Source organism: Musca vetustissima, unplaced genomic scaffold (genome assembly GCF_032173495.1).
Source record: "Musca vetustissima isolate MV318-11 ecotype Yass unplaced genomic scaffold, APGP_CSIRO_Mvet_v1 utg2693, whole genome shotgun sequence".
NCBI lineage: Eukaryota > Metazoa > Arthropoda > Insecta > Diptera > Muscidae > Musca > Musca vetustissima.
The window spans coordinates 261,537-278,452 of record NW_026879596.1 but is presented as its reverse complement, the minus strand read 5'-3'; the positions used below and the strand labels follow the sequence as shown (position 1 = coordinate 278,452).

General features: G+C 33.2%; 1 protein-coding gene across 1 annotated transcript in view; it reads right to left on the bottom strand.

Moving 5' to 3' along the window:
- Nucleotides 1-4,068: 4,068 nt before the first annotated feature.
- The window catches only part of LOC133324565 (protein snakeskin-like), a 39,871-nt gene continuing 27,023 nt past the window's right edge, over nt 4,069-16,916 (bottom strand). The window contains exons 2-3 of the mRNA XM_061533405.1: nt 4,407-4,524; nt 4,069-4,325 (exon numbers count right to left, since the gene is read on the bottom strand). Coding sequence (XP_061389389.1) covers nt 4,102-4,325; nt 4,407-4,524 — 342 coding nt within the window. The 3' untranslated portion in view covers nt 4,069-4,101. The remainder of the gene's footprint in view (nt 4,326-4,406; nt 4,525-16,916) is intronic.

Below are 16,916 nucleotides of genomic sequence, written 5' to 3'. Positions count from 1 at the left end.
AGGACCAGCATCAATAAGGCGTGGATTTTTAAAAGAATTTTCTCAAGGACCAGCATCAATAAGGCGTATTTTTAAAAGAATATTTTCTCAAGGAGGACCAGCATCAATAAGGCGTGGATTTTTAAAAGAATATTTTTCTCAAGGACCAGCATCAATAAGGCGTGGATTTTTAAAAGAATATTTTTCTATGGACCAATAAGGCGTGGATTTTTAAAAGAATATTTTTTCAAGGACCAGCATCAATAAGGCGTGGATTTTTAAAAGAATATTTTCTCAAGGACCAGCATCAATAAGGCGTGGATTTTTAAAAGAATATTTTCTCAAGGACCAGCATCAATAAGGCGTGGATTTTTAAAAGAATATTTTCTCAAGGACCAGCATCAATAAGGCGTGGATTTTTAAAAGATTATTTTTTTAAAGGACCAGCATCAATAAGGCGTGGATTTTTAAAAGAATATTTTCTCAAGGACCAGCATCAATAAGGCGTGGATTTTTAAAAGAATATTTTTTTAAAGGACCTTCAGTAGTGTTTAAAGGACCAGCATCAATAAGGCGTGGATTTTTAAAAGAATATTTTTTTAAAGGACCAGCATCAATAAGGCGTGGATTTTTAAAAGAATATTTTTTTAAAGGACCAGCATCAATAAGGCGTGGATTTTTTAAAGAATATTTTTTTAAAGGACCAGCTTGAATAAGGCGTGGATTTTTTAAAGAATATTTTTTTAAAGGACCAGCTTGAATAAGGCGTGGATTTTTTAAAGAATATTTTTTTAAAGGACCAGCATCAATAAGGCGTGGATTTTTAAAAGAATATTTTTTTAAAGGACCAGCATCAATAAGGCGTGGATTTTTAAAAGAATATTTTTTTAAAGGACCAGCATCAATAAGGCGTGGATTTTTAAAAGAATATTTTTTTAAATCAATAAAGCGTGGATTTTTAAAAGAATATTTTTTTAAAGGACCAGCATCAATAAAGCGTGGATTTTTAAAAGAATATTTTTTTATTTTTTTAAAGAATATTTTTTTAAAGGACCAATCAATAAGGCGTGGATTTTTAAAAGAATATTTTTTTAAAAGACCAGCTTGAATAGGGCGGGGATTTTTAAAAGAATATTTTTCTATGGACCAGCATCAATAAGGCGTGGATTTTTAAAAGAATATTTTTTTAAAGGACCAGCATCAATAAGGCGTGGATTTTTAAAAGAATATTTTTTTAAAGGACCAGCATCAATAAGGCGTGGATTTTTAAAAGAATATTTTTTTAAAGGACCAGCATCAATAAGGCGTGGATTTTTAAAAGAATATTTTTTTAAAGGACCAGCATCAATAAGGCGTGGATTTTTAAAAGAATATTTTTTTAAAGGACCAGCATCAATAAGGCGTGGATTTTTAAAAGAATATTTTTTTAAAGGACCAGCATCAATAAGGCGTGGATTTTTAAAAGAATATTTTTTTAAAGGACCAGCATCAAAAGGACCAGCATCAATAAGGCGTGGATTTTTAAAAGAATATTTTTTTAAAGGACCAGCATCAATAAGGCGTGGATTTTTAAAAGAATATTTTTTTAAAGGACCAGCATCAATAAGGCGTGGATTTTTAAAAGAATATTTTTTTAAAGGACCAGCATCAATAAGGCGTGGATTTTTAAAAGAATATTTTTTTAAAGGACCAGCATCAATAAGGCGTGGATTTTTAAAAGAATATTTTTTTAAAGGACCAGCATCAATAAGGCGTGGATTTTTAAAAGAATATTTTTTTAAAGGACCAGCATCAATAAGGCGTGGATTTTTAAAAGAATATTTTTTTAAAGGACCAGCATCAATAAGGCGTGGATTTTTAAAAGAATATTTTTTCTATGGACCAGCATCAATAAGGCGTGGATTTTTAAAAGAATATTTTTTTAAAGGACCAGCATCAATGGAAAAAGAATATTTTTTCCAAAGGACGTGGCGTGGATTTTTAAAAGAATATTTTTTCAAGGACCAGCATCAATAAGGCGTGGATTTTTAAAAGAATATTTTTCTCAAGGACCAGCATCAATAAGGCGTGGATTTTTAAAAGAATATTTTCTCAAGGACCAGCATCAATAAGGCGTGGATTTTTAAAAGAATATTTTTTCAAGGACCAGCATCAATAAGGCGTGGATTTTTAAAAGAATATTTTTTCAAGGACCAGCATCAATAAGGCGTGGATTTTTAAAAGAATATTTTTTTAAAGGACCAGCATCAATAAGGCGTGGATTTTTAAAAGAATATTTTTTTAAAGGACCAGCATCAATAAGGCGTGGATTTTTAAAAGAATATTTTTTTAAAGGACCAGCATCAATAAGGCGTGGATTTTTAAAACAATATTTTTTCTATGGACGAGCATCAATAAGGCGTGGATTTTTAATAGAATATTTTCCCAAGGACCAGCATCAACAAGGCGTGGATTTTTAAAAGAATATTTTCTCAAGGACCAGCATCAATAAGGCGTGGATTTTTAAAAGTTTATTTTTATAAAGGACCAGCATCAATAAGGCGTGGACTTTTAAAAGAATATTTTTCTCAAGGACCAGCATCAATAAGGCGTGGATTTTTAAAAGAATATTTTTCTCAAGGACCAGCATCAATAAGGCGTGGATTTTTAAAAGAATATTTTCTCAAGGACCAGCATCAATAAGGCGTGGATTTTTAAAAGAATATTTTTCTCAAGGACCAGCATCAATAAGGCGTGGATTTTTAAAAGAATATTTTTCTCAAGGACCAGCATCAATAAGGCGTGGATTTTTAAAAGAATATTTTCTCAAGGACCAGCATCAATAAGGCGTGGATTTTTAAAAGAATATTTTTTTAAAGGACCAGCATCAATAAGGCGTGGATTTTTAAAAGAATATTTTATCAAGGACCAGCATCAATAAGGCGTGGATTTTTAAAAGAATATTTTTTCTATGGACCAGCATCAATACATCCTATTAAAATTAAATATATAATAATTTTATATATATACAATAAGACTTCAACTGTATGTATTGACGTGGATTTTTAAATAACGATTAATTTCCAGTTTATTTTTGCTAACCTCTCGAATGACCGGGATTTCGACACGACTAAAGGAGAGAAGGCGAATATAAAATATGAATTTTGGATTTAAAAAAAATATAGTCTAATATATACCGACACAAAAAAATTATACAAACACATAAACAGAGACACAATTATAATTTTCAAATCCGAACATCCATACCAAGGGCTTCTCAGGACACAAGTTTTCTTGATGTTACTTGGAGATCCTTCACGACATGACTTGAAATCGATGGAGTTTTGAAGACAATTTTGGACATATATGTAAGCTATATACAATGGAGATTATTTAATCTAGGCTAACAACCACACACACACACACATATGTATAGCAAATAACCAGTAACCCAGCAAACAATTTTACAAATGAGTTATTTTTTTTATAAAAAATAAAACTTTATTGATAATTTATGTCACAAATACATACATATAAATACATTTACATATATAGTATACATATATAAAATAATACATTTACATATATAGTATACATATATAAAATGAAAGCATATAAATGTTTTGCATAAAAAATGGTATAAATATAAATGCATATCTAAAGACTGCAGTCGAACAGGGTTATAATGAAAAACAAGTGGATCAGGGAATTCCCAGGGAAATTTTGTGACAATAAATTTTGGTTCTTGGAAATACATAATAACCCTGTTTTACTGTGTGGGTTTTTTATGGTGGGAGTAATTTTGTCTATGGTAAACGATTTTCCAAATTATTTTTATTTTTAATTTATTTTTTCTGAATTCAAAAAAAAAATTGTTCTTTTGGCTTGCCATAGAATGAGGATATTTCGGAATGCATGTGAGATTAAGGCAAATATATTATTTTCTTTTTGGTTTACAACTTAAAAACTATTATTATTTATTTTTTTTTTTTTTTTTGTATACAAATATATTGTTTTGTTTCATTAAATATATAACACCGATATTATGAGAATTCTTCTTTTTTTCTTTATCATCACCCACTGAGACATTTGAAAGACACATCAAAATAGAAGCAAATATATATTCAGAAAAAAAAAACAAATTTACGTTCTGAAAATGGAAATGGTATCCATCAAGAAGACAGCACCATTGATGATCATCAATGAACCGGCAGCCAAGGCATTACGTTTGCTTTCCTTGAACAAGAGATCGGATCTATCGTGCCATTGATCAATGATCAGGGCGCCAGAGATGACAAACAGGACACAGCCAATGATGGAGAACAAACCGTTCAGACGTTTCTCAACCACTGAGTTAATGACATGACCTATTTTTTGGAGAGAGGAAGAGAGAGAGAGAAGAGTGTAACATTATTTGATTCGGAAATTTGATCTGAATTTTATATTACCAATCAAAATGACAGCACAGATTACAGCATAACCACCCATGGTACCGCACACAATCAATGCATTGCTGGAGAAATTACCACTTGTCTCCCAGAGAACAATGCAAACGACGGCAATTACCTAAAAGAGAGAGAGAGGGAGACAGAGAGATATACAAATTAGTAAATAATCAATAGTAGAGATATGTAAGTCGATTTTCGACTAATCGATTTTTCGTAATGAAAAGACTAAAATTCTAAGTCATGTTTTTATTATGAAGAAAGGAATCGGACGAATATGTATATATCAAGGGACCTCTATATATCTCAGTACTAATTTCAACAAAACCTTGCATACGGTGACGTGCAGATATGAGTACATAATTATATTTCTTTTAATTTCTGAAGGAATACGATAAGAAATAATAAAGAATCTTAAAATGATTGTATTTTTCCTTCAAACCTTGTTCTATTCTACATAAAAACAACAAAAATCTCAAAGCAAAAAGCAAAGAATTCAGAGAGATATATGAACAGAACAAAAATAACTCGCATGTGCTCAATTTTTCACTTTTCAATACCGATGTCATTTGAAGCATTTTTTTAGAACGTGGTCCTTAACCCTTTATTTCTTTGGACTAATTCCTGCATAATTTCATTTGTTCCACAGGTCTTCTAATTTTGATGGAGCTGATTGGTGCAACCTCAGCTGCCTCTCCACGATTGACCATTAATACGCAATCGGGTTGAGGTCGGACTTTGCGCTGGCCAATTTATCACATGAAAATTTTGCACAGTCATGCTTTTATTTTTTTTTTAACTATGCTTCGGATCACCATCCTATTGAAATACAACTGCATCTTCAGGATAGGCCCTCATGTCAACAAACTCGGGAAGATGAGTCTGCAAAATGGCAAGGTAGTATTCCTTGAAAATTTTGCACACAGTCATGATTTTACTATTTTTGCACTATGCTTCGGATCACGATCCTATTGAATTATGATTTCATCTTCAGGATATACACTCATGTCAACAAACTCGGGAAGATGAGTCTGTCATGTTTTTACTATTTTTGCACTATGCTTCGGATCACGATCCTATTGAATTATGACTTCATCTTCAGGATATACACTCATGTCAACAAACTCGGGAAGATGAGTCTGCAAAATGCCAAGGTAGTATTCCTTCTTCATTTTATTACTTAACTTGGTGGCGTAGAATGGTATCACCAGAACGACGGTAAACAGTAGTGTTGGATTGGAAACGGTTAAATTTTGATTCGTCTGACCAGATAACACGTTTCTAGTCGGCTGTCGTCTAATTTTTATGCTCTCTTGCAAACTTCATTCCCGCCTTATGGCAATCCATTCGCTAACTTGCTTATTTTTGGCAACAGAGTATTTTTCGGCGTTAAGGACTTGTTCTGCTTTATTTCTGACATCATAAGCGAACGTTTGCCTCGGTCAACAGTTTCTTCTTGGGCATTTCAATTTGATCGTGATTTCGGCTACGTGATTTCAACGTCAATTCTTCTTTTGTTTCTAACGTCTGATAGGGAGGTTTTTCATCATCTACTAACGAATATGTGATCTATTTGATTGTGAGTATTACCGCTCGGTGATGTCCATGATGAAGACTAGCTGGAATGCGGCACACAGTTCTATGAGTCGCTCAACCTGCTTGTTTTTAACTCCACATCCATGTTCTGCCATTGTTGAACGGGCTTTGGTATTCACGTTTCCTATTTTAGCATTAAAGTCACCTATGTGACGATGTCTTCGCTCCAAATTTCATTAAGGTTCGAAATTCATTAAGGGTTGAGTTGAATTCATCTTCCACAGTATCGTCAGCGGCTCTGGTTAGCTCATGATCAATGTAAATTCCTCTTTTGTTTCCGATGCCTGACATGGAGCTTTTCAATCTTCTACTAACGCATATGTTATCTATTTGATTGCGAATATTGTCGCTCAGTTATGTCCATGTGTATATATGTGCGGGAAAAATCGAAATTCATGAACGTTTGAATTGGGTTAGGAGCAAAGCAACGTGCCATTATCACGCGGTCAGATATTGGTATCGATGTCACCAAAGATTTCTTAGTGTGCATCGGCATTATGATTTCAACACCGATTTTCTCTTCCACTGTATATTATAAAGTTACTATTTTCTGTGGAACGTTCAACGCTTTTAACTGTCTCAATTCGTATATACCTAAGGATTCGACCTTGTACAATATGTAATCCATTTGTATGCGAGTATTAACGTTCGGTATATCCTTGTGAATTTATGAATCTTCTTGTGGGAGAAAATGAAGACTCCAACGATCAGCAGGAATGTGAGACACACTTCTATGAGTCGCTCACCCTGATTGTTTTAACTCCACATCCATGCTTTGCCATTGTTGAACGGGCTTTGGTGTTCGCGTTCCCTATTTTCGCGTTAAAGTCAACCATGAGAAACACGATGTCTCCTCACCGAAGTTCATTAAGGGTAAATGTTTATTGTGCATAGAATTCATCTTTCACAGTATCTTTAGCACATTCCGTAGGACATTAGCACTGTGCTATGGTGACGTATATTCATTACTCCTAAATCGAGCCATTATTACACGGCCAGATAATGATCTTCAACGACTTCTTAGCGTTCTTCGACATTATGATCCCAATTCCGCTTTCATCGCATTTTCTTTTCTACTGTATAGTATATAGTTGCCATTTTCTGTGGGAAGTTTATCGCTTTTACTCGTTTCATTTCGCTTAAACCTAATACTTCGATCATATACGATGACATTTGCTAGTCTAACTGTACAAGCCTTAATGCTTCACGAGGATCACTCCCTGCAACTACTGTTCATAGGCTTCAAGAATGCTTTTGATACAATCAGACGAACTGTCATATCGAACGAATTGAGAAAAAAGGGAGTGTCCCAGAAAATGTCCGAATATTATGAGCTATATACGAGAAGGCATTCGATACCATCAGACAAACTGAGATATGGGAAGGAGTACCTCAGAAAATGATCCGAATAATAAGAGCAACCAATACAGAAATCATCATTCTACAAGGCTGATAGCTTCTCCATAAAGGATCCACAAATGACATTGCCGAAACAAACAATCCAATTTGGGGATCGAGTAATCCAAGAGTTGTTGTTGAGAATCCTCCCCATCTTCAACCCTTAAAGAGCAGAGTTGAGTCGATCCGGAACCAACTAGTTATAAGGAACTATAGCGAGTCGAGTTCTTTCGTTCATCTAATTCATTGCACTATTTCTCTTTGATCCAATACGAATTTACTGACAATTGAACTAAAAGGAATTGTGGACCTAATTACATGAGCTAGTTTCTTAGGCAAAACAAGCCGAAGATGACCGATCCGCTTCAGGAACGAGATTGCAAAGCATGCAGGGAAATTCAGGCTCTCGTTGCGATATTTACCCTAATTATCTGATATTAATTTGTTCAATCATATTCCTGCTCGTATTCTCGTAGTATATCTCTCTTAGCTCCCTTTAGAGAAGAAGAGCGTTTTTCCACTAATCACAGTTTTTATTAGACGAAAACCAGATGTCGTTGCATTCGCCCATTGTACAATTTTCACATAAAAAAGTGATGCCAAATTTTATTTAAAAAATTTTCAGAGTTGATATTCTCCTTTTTTTATTTCTTCATATTTATTTCCATATTTTCTTAATGATATTTCAAAATACAAAATATATCAAATAAAAATACGGCACCATTCACTATGGCCATAGAACCCGCAATATTTAAATAATTTCGATTATCCCGTCTGTAATTCGGAGACCATTGATCTAGAATAACCGTTCCAGATGATACAAACAATATGACAGCGGCAAAATTTAATAGTATGGCAACACGTTTATCGAATACGGCATCCAAAAAATAACCTAAAAAACGGGAAATTTTGAAATAAATTCTAAAGTCACAAGATGTGTGTAGGGAAAATAGACTAATTACCAATTAACAAACACGTTCCGATAATTAAATAACCGCTTAAAGTTCCACACACCAACATTGCCTGACTGCTATAATTTAGATCCCCAACACACTCAATCAAGATAATACAAATTGTGGTGAATGACTGGGAATAAAAAAATTGAAATTATTTTGAGTGGGATTGAGGATAAATTATCCCCAGAAAATATATAAGGGACTTACATGGACAATGGACTATAGGCGAGATTCATTACGAACACAATAAAAGTTGGACAGAGAGAGAAAGAGGACATTTTCAAGAAAAAACATTCAGAGAGAAATCAAATTGGAAATATATTACGATGGAGGCTAGATAGAAATCATAATATGCCGTAAGAGATTGGATTCACATGAAAAATAATGTAAATAATCAAAAATTGGCTGGGTTTTAGCAAAGTATTCCAAAAAAGGAAAAAATAGTGAAGAAACATTTAAACGATTTTTTTAGATGCGAAATGAAGATCTGTAATTGAAGCACTGAAAACCAGTCTTTTTTGGCACAGCAAAACCTTCTTCCAGGAAAAAGGAATTTTTTAACCTACAAACGTACAAAATTTCGAATAGTATTGACAAACTTCCAAACTGCTTAAAACAGCTTGATTTTGTTTTTCAATCTTATTTTCTATTAAAAATTCTCCCTGACGTCTTCCTTTTTTCGTCTACCTACTCAGACGTTATGTTTACATTATAAAAACAATAACACCCACTTCTTGTCACTGAACTTCAGCGTTACGTATATTTCACCAAGTGTACCCATACCCCATCCAGCCATTGCCCACCTTATTTACTCTTGAAAATATTCAGCGATAAGCTTCAAGTGTCATTTGAAAGAAAAAAAAACTATTCCCCCGTTGATTCCTGACCAACGATTTCCAAGCCTTCTCTACTATAACAACCAACAATAAATTTTAACTGATTGTCACTTTGTGATTTTTTCTGAAAAGGTTGTCTAATTCCCCATAAGTCACAGACACTTCACATGGCGAAATTGTTAAAAAGGTATTTTATCTGTTTTTAACACTTTTAAGTCCCTGGGGAATTAGTAACAAGAGAACTGCTATATATGACAATTGCAAATGTTTTGCCGAAAACAAAGTTATTAGTAATTTATATAAGTGATTTGAGGCGTGACAATTAAATTCCACCTCTAAGAAAACAGCAGCTCATTTATGATTTTAATATAATTCCATGGATAATGTTTCGATTGTTGGGCATATGCAATAAAGTTTGGAGATTTATTTATAAAAATAAAAAAGGAAACTTGTTGATTCATACATTTTGCATTTTAATGATTAATTACTGATAAAAAATAGTTAAAATATATACACAAAATATTTCATGAGGTACTAAACAAAGTGTGGGTTCAAAAAAATGTAGTTGATGGTCCTAAACAACGTTTAAAGTCTCTAAAGAATATTTTTGAAAAATCAAGAGAAGTGTGACCTTTTTTTAGAAAATTCTTAAGGTAGCCTATATTAGCGAGGATTTTTTAAAGTTTACTTTTGGAGGGTCGATGTAGACAAAGAACATTTACAAAACTTGTTGATTCATACATTTTGCATTTTAAAATTTATTAATAAACCAGTGAGCGGAGCAGTATAGTCGGACGGGGCTGACCATACGATACCCTTCACCACTTCCATGAAAATCTAACATTCTGTGGTTCTATATTCTGAGATTGGGCAATATTTCGCGATATTTGCACACTTTTGACTGGCTAGAGGTCAGCAAATGTTACAAATAATCAGTACAGCTCCTCTAATTACTTCACCGTGGGTTGTGATGTTCGGCTTCCGACTCGAAAAGTTTAAATAATTAAGTTTTCGGTCCACTTCATCCGAAAAATTATTATCTGATCATCACCTAACATTTTAGGCGTTGTCCTTGACCATAACTGGAACCTCATGGAACATTTCAAAGCGATCAGCGCTATATTTCCGCCCTCCAGTGTGGTAATAGGTTACTAAATAATATATGAATACGTAAGCACATGTAAATATTTAAGTGTAACTCCCGCATCCGAGTACCTACGACAATATAATTGGTATCAATTTAAAAGTCAACCACTCCTCTTGCATATACCGTCAACTTCTCGGGTCTTTGTTATATAGCGTTATAGAACACAAATTTTGTAATTTTTCACACAAAAGTCAGGGTCCATTTGGCCCGCTAAATATTGACCGATCTTTATCAAAACAGGCATGATTATTATTTGACCCCATCCCCTCCTCCATGCAAAAATTCGGTGTTTAGGCCATAATTGCGGCCTCTGGATTGACCAGAAAAAGCGACAAAAAATAAAGTTTTTGGCCCATTTTATCCCCTAAATATTAACCGATCTTTTCCAAAACAATAGCGGTCTTCATTGGCCAGAACCGATCCTACATGCAAAATTTCGGAAAGATTGGTCCATAAATGTGGCCTGTATCGTGTTTACAAATTATAATGGACAGACGGACGGACGGACACACATGTCTAGACTCAGCTAGTCGAGATATGACGATCGGTATACTTAAAAGTGGGTCTAAGACCAATATTTCGCGGCGTTACAAACTTTTGGGGCTGCACAAAGCTAGTTGTGTATGGTATAAAAATACAAAAATTGTATACGTTAATATGTAGTTTTGAGGTACTTAAAAACTGTTGATTTAAAAATATTTTTCAGGTCTTCAAACTATCTCGGATTTTTTAAAGAATTGTTTATATCAATAATTTTTTTTCAAATGTATTTGTTGAAGGCCAAGATACTTTGGAGATTGATTTACAACATTTACAGAACTTGTTGATTCATACATTTTGCATTTTAATAATTAATATATAAGTTTAAGACAATTTGTAGAATTCCTCTTTCACAGTATCATAAGCATCTTCCATAGTAGCATAGCGCTGTGCTGTGGTAACGTATCTTCATTACCCTTAAATCATGCTATTATCACACGATCAGATCTACAACGACTTAGCAGCGTTTTTCGACATTATGATCCCAACTCCGCTTTCTCCTCTATTTTCTTTTCTACTGTTTAGTATATAGTTGCTCTTTTTGGTGGGAAGTTCATCCCTTTTCTACATATGATTTCGTTTACACCATAAACATCGATCTTATACGATGTCATTTGATATTCTAGCTGTGCAAGCCTCGATGCTTAATGTAGATCACCCTCTGCAACTCGTCTTCATCGACTTCAAGAAAGTGTTCGATACCATCAGACGAGCTGTCATGCGAGATGCATTGGGCTAAAAGGGAGTATCCCAGAATATGATCCGAATAATGCAAGTTGCTGTTCTAGCTGTGCAAGCACGTCCTGTGACTTTTTTTCGGAATCCTCATAAGCGAGGATGTTTAAAAGCATATTTTTTGAGGGACGAAATATACAGGCAAATTTAGAGATTGATTTACAAAAAAAAAAATATTGGTTAATACATTTTGCATTTTAATAATTAATAACAGAGAATAATGATCGTTAATTAAAACTATATTTTTCATTAGAGCTCCAAAAATATATTTTAAAAATAAGGCGATAAAATTAAGCGATTTTTTAAAGAATAATTTTGGAAGGATTATAAGGAGAGTGAATTTTATTAGAACCATTTTTGAGGGACAGAATAATTTTTAAGGGTCCTTAAGAAGCGCAGATATGTAAAGAATAATTTTTAGAGGGATGTATGAATTAGGTGCTTAAGGAATATTTTTTGAGGGACTATAAGAAGAGCATATTTTAAAAGAATACTTTTTTAAGGACTATAGAAGCATACATTTTTTATGAATCATTTTAGAGGGGCTGAGGAAAGCGTAAAATTTTTTGTATAGCATAATTTTAAAGGTGCTATAAGAAGGGTGTATTTTTAAAAGAATACTTTTTGAGGGACCATAAGAAGCGTGGATTTCGGAAAAAATAATTTTTGAGGGTCCTTAAGAAGTGCAGGTTTCAAAAAACAGAAAATATTTGGGGAATTGTGGGTTTCTCAAAGAAAATGTTTTGAGGGACTATAAGAAGCGTGGAGTTTTTTAAAGAATATTTGTTGAGTGCCAAAAGGAAGCAAGGATGATTTAAAAAATATTTGTTGAAGGTCTATAAGAAGCATGGATTTTTTAAAGAATATTTTTTCAAGGACCAACAGTAGCGTGGATATTTGAGGGTTAAAAATGTTTTTGAGGGTCTATAAGAAGCGGAGATTTTTTAAAGAATATTTTTGTGGGTCTATAAGAAGCGGGGATTTTTCAAAAATAATATTGTTAGGGTCTATTAGAAGCATAGATTTTTTAAAGAATAATTTTTGAGGGTCTTTATGAAGTGCAGATTTTTAAAGAATACATTTTTCAGAATAGTGGATTTTTAAAGAATAATTTCTGAGGGACCATAAAGTGCTTGGGGGTTTAAACAATAAATTTGGAAGAACTACAAGAAGCGTGGACTTTTTTAGAGAATAATTTTGGGAGGACTACAAAAAGCGAGGACTTGTTAAAGAATAATATTGGAAGGATAACAAGAAGCGTGGAGTATAATTTCGGAAGGACTATAAAAAGCGTTCACTTTTGGAAGGACTATGAGATGCATGGATTTTTTAAAGAATATATTATGAGTTACTATAAATAGCTTTAATTTTTAGATAATAATAATTTTTGAGTGGAATATTTTTGAGGGTCTATTGGAAACAAGGAAGATTTAAAACATGTCTATATGAAGCGTGGATTTTTTAAAGAATAATTTTTCAACGACCAACAGAATCGTTGATTTCTCCAAGAATAGTTTTTGATGGTCTGTAAGGAGCTAGAGGTTTTTAAAGAATAATTTTTTAGAGTCCTTAAGAAACTTTGATTTCTAAAGAATAATTTTTGAGGAACTATAAGAAACGTGGGTTTTGAAACAATAATTTTGGAAGGACTACAAGCAGCGTGGACTTTTTAGATACTAATTTTTGAGAGACCTTAATAAGCGTTTACTTTTTAAGAACATATTTTGAGGAACTGTGAGAGGTGTGGAATTTTCTATAAATGCTGTTTGAGAAACTTGATTTTTTCAAGAGCTTTTTTTGTAACAAAACCTGAATTATTTAAACATATTTTGTAAAGTTCTATCGGTATGTAGAATTCAATTTAGAAATTCTAAAATAATTTTTTGTATTAACATCTTTTGCCTTTCGATATTAGAAATTATTTCCACAGAAAAATGATAATGATTTTTTTGCTTTAATTTTTGTAATATTTAAAAATAAAAATAGCTGCATTACTCATTCATTGGTGTCAGCTGATTATTTTACAAATATATTTTATAAAAATTATTGACCGAAAGATGACTGAACCACTTAACATGCATCCATATGAGTGCAATTTCAGGCTGATAAGAGTGATTCAAAGAATTCTTCTCGAAATAAGTTCACAAATAAACAATAATGTAAACAGAACAAAAATGTCAAATGGAATGTAAACGAAGTGTGTCATTAAATGAGGATAATAAGGCAGACATATTTGATATGAGTACATAAAGAAAATAATATATATATATATATAATATTAGATCTTTCATCTTAGTAGAAACAGAACAAATATTTGTAAAATTTGAGGCCAAATAAATAAATTCGAATATGTGGAGAAATTTTTGAATATATGGGGAGAACATTATCTCTAAATTTTCTGAGAGCTTTGTTCTAAAAAATTGTCAAGGTCCTATTATTGTGTGTGTCTAACTTCTTATCACAAATTCGACCTAATCCCAAACCATTTCTCGAACATTAACTTCTTTTTTTGCTAAATTCCTTTATAATCTAAATAAGTTCCCTTTCGATTTTTTTAATCGCCATCTAAATGCAAAATCCTCTAAATATTATTATAATGATGGATGATATCATTTTGAAAAATAAATGGCGGGTGGAGAAAAATAATCAAGCGCACTGCAATGTGTTTGGCATACTTATTTACATTTGAATTAATTTTTATTTATTTTTTTTCAATTTTGAAGTCAAAACGTTGTCGTGTGATTGAATTATTTTTTTTATTTTTGTATTATTTGTTTTAGGTTTTCAGTGACTGTGCTAGCCTGGTCGTTCATGGAATTCTAAATGAAAAACCGCAGACGTGCGTTGAGTTTAGAATTTTTTGCAAATGGTATTCGATAACAACCGTTTTATTTATTTTTTTTTACTAATATGAATCATTCGATACCACATTCAAGGAAATATCGGGCAAGAAACCAAGTGCATTATTAAGAAAACCATTAGAAGCAAATAAAAATAAAATTTTTTTGGCATCGAATTTGGTTTTGAAAATTTAAAAAAACTTGTTGATTCATACATTTTGCATTTTTTAAAAGAATATTTTTTCAACGACTAACAGAGGCGTGGATTTTTATACCCTACACAACTATGTTGTCAGGGTATTATAGCTTTGTGCAGCCCCAAATGTTTGTAACGCCGCGAAATATTGGTCCTAGACCCACCTTTAAGTATACCGATCGTCATATCTCGACTAGCTGAGTCGATCTAGACATGTGTGTCCGTCCGTCCGTCTGTCCATTATAATTTGTAAACATACAGGCCACAGTTATGGACCAATCTTCACGAAATTTTGCATGTAGGATGGGTTCTGGCCAATGAAGACCCCTATTGTTTTTGGAAAAGATCCGTTAATATTTAGGGGATGAAATGGACCAAATACTTAATTTTTGTCGGTTTTTCTGGTCGCTCCAGAGGCCGCAATTATGGCCCAAACACCGCGAATTTTTGCATGGAGAAGGGGATCGGGCCAGAGTATAAGCATGCATGTTTTGATAAAGATCGGTCAATATTTAGCGGGTCAAATGGACCCTGACTTTTGTGTGAAAAATGGCAAAATTTGTATTCTATGGCATATATATTTACTCCTGGAGGATGTAGACCCCAGGAGTTGATAGCATATCCAAGAGGAGTGGTTGGCCTTTAAATTGATACCAAATATAGTGATGTATCTACTCAGATGTGGGAGTTACAGTCAAATATTTACAGGTGCTTACGTATTCAGATATTATTCAGTAACCCATTACCACATTAGAGGGAGAAATATCGCGCTGATGGCTTTGAAATTTTTCATGAAGTTCCAGTTATGGTCAAGAACAACGCCTATAATTTTCGGTGATGATCAGATTAAAATTTTGGGATGAAATGGACCGAAAACATAATTTTTTGTGTGTTTTCGAGTAGAGTATAATCCGAAAATCACAACACAACCCACCGTGAAGGTAATCTGGACAAGTAATTAGAAGGACTGTACTGAATATTCGAAAAAAAGTAAGGAAGAGGTGTTGTTAACCTCAAATCGGACAAGAGGGGGCAAATATCACGAAATATTACTAAGACTCGGAATAAACATCCTCAGAAAGTTAGAGTTCGTGGTAGTTGTGTAGGGTATCGCATGGTCGGCCCCGTCCGACTATACTGCTCCGCTCACTGGTTTTTAATATATTTTTAGGGTCTATAACAAGCGTTAATTTATTAAAGAATGTTTTTTGAGGGTATATAAGAAGCTTGACTTTTGTAAGTAATATTTTTTGAGAATCTATTACAATTGGGGATTATTTAAAGAATATTTTTTTGAGGTTATATAAGAAGCCTGGATTTTTTAAAGAAAAAATTGTAAGGGTCTATAAGAACAGTGGATTTTTTAAAGAATATTTTTTCAACCACCAATAGAGTCCTCGATTTTTTAAAGAATATTTTTTTAAACCACCAACAAAAATAAGAAATATTATTTAAGAGGCAATCATAAGGATGGATTCAGATGCTATTAGAAATGTGGATTTTGTAAGGAATATTTTTTGAGGGTCTATAAGAAGCAAGGATTTTTTAAAGAATATTTTTGAGGGTTGTGGATTCTTTTAGGTCTGTAAGAAACGTTTTGAGGACCTAAAAGAAGCGTGAATTTTTTGAAGAATAACTTTTGAGGGTCGTGGATTCTTTAAGGTCTGTAAGAAGCGTGTATTTGTAAGGAATATTTTTGAGGGTCTATAAGAAGCGTGGATTTGTATACCCTCCACCATTGTATGGAGGGTATATTAATTTTGTCATTCCGTTTGTAACTCATCGAAAAATTCATTTCCGACCCTAAAAGGATATATATTCTTGATCAGCGTAAAATTATAAGACGATCTAGCCATGTCCGTCCGTCTGTTGTAATCACGCTATCTTCTGAAGGAATTGAGATAGGGTGCTGAAATTTTGCATAGGTTTGTCTTTTGTCTGCAGGCAGATCAAGTTCGAAGATGGGATATATCGGTCCACGTTTAAGCATAGCTCCCATATAACAGTACCCCCCAATTTTCGGTATTTTGGGGTTCTTGAGCGCGTTTTTCAACCGAATTCGCTGAAATTTGCTACATTGCGTTCTTATTGGGTACTAAATGTCTCCACAAAAAATTATAAATATGAGTCCACTTTTCCTGGTAGCCCCCATATAAAGGTACCTCCTAATTTTTCAGTATTTTGGGGGTTTTGATCGTAATTCTCCACCGGATTGGCTGTAATCAAATATTTTAAGTTCTTAATAGGTACCAAATCTCTCCACAAAAAT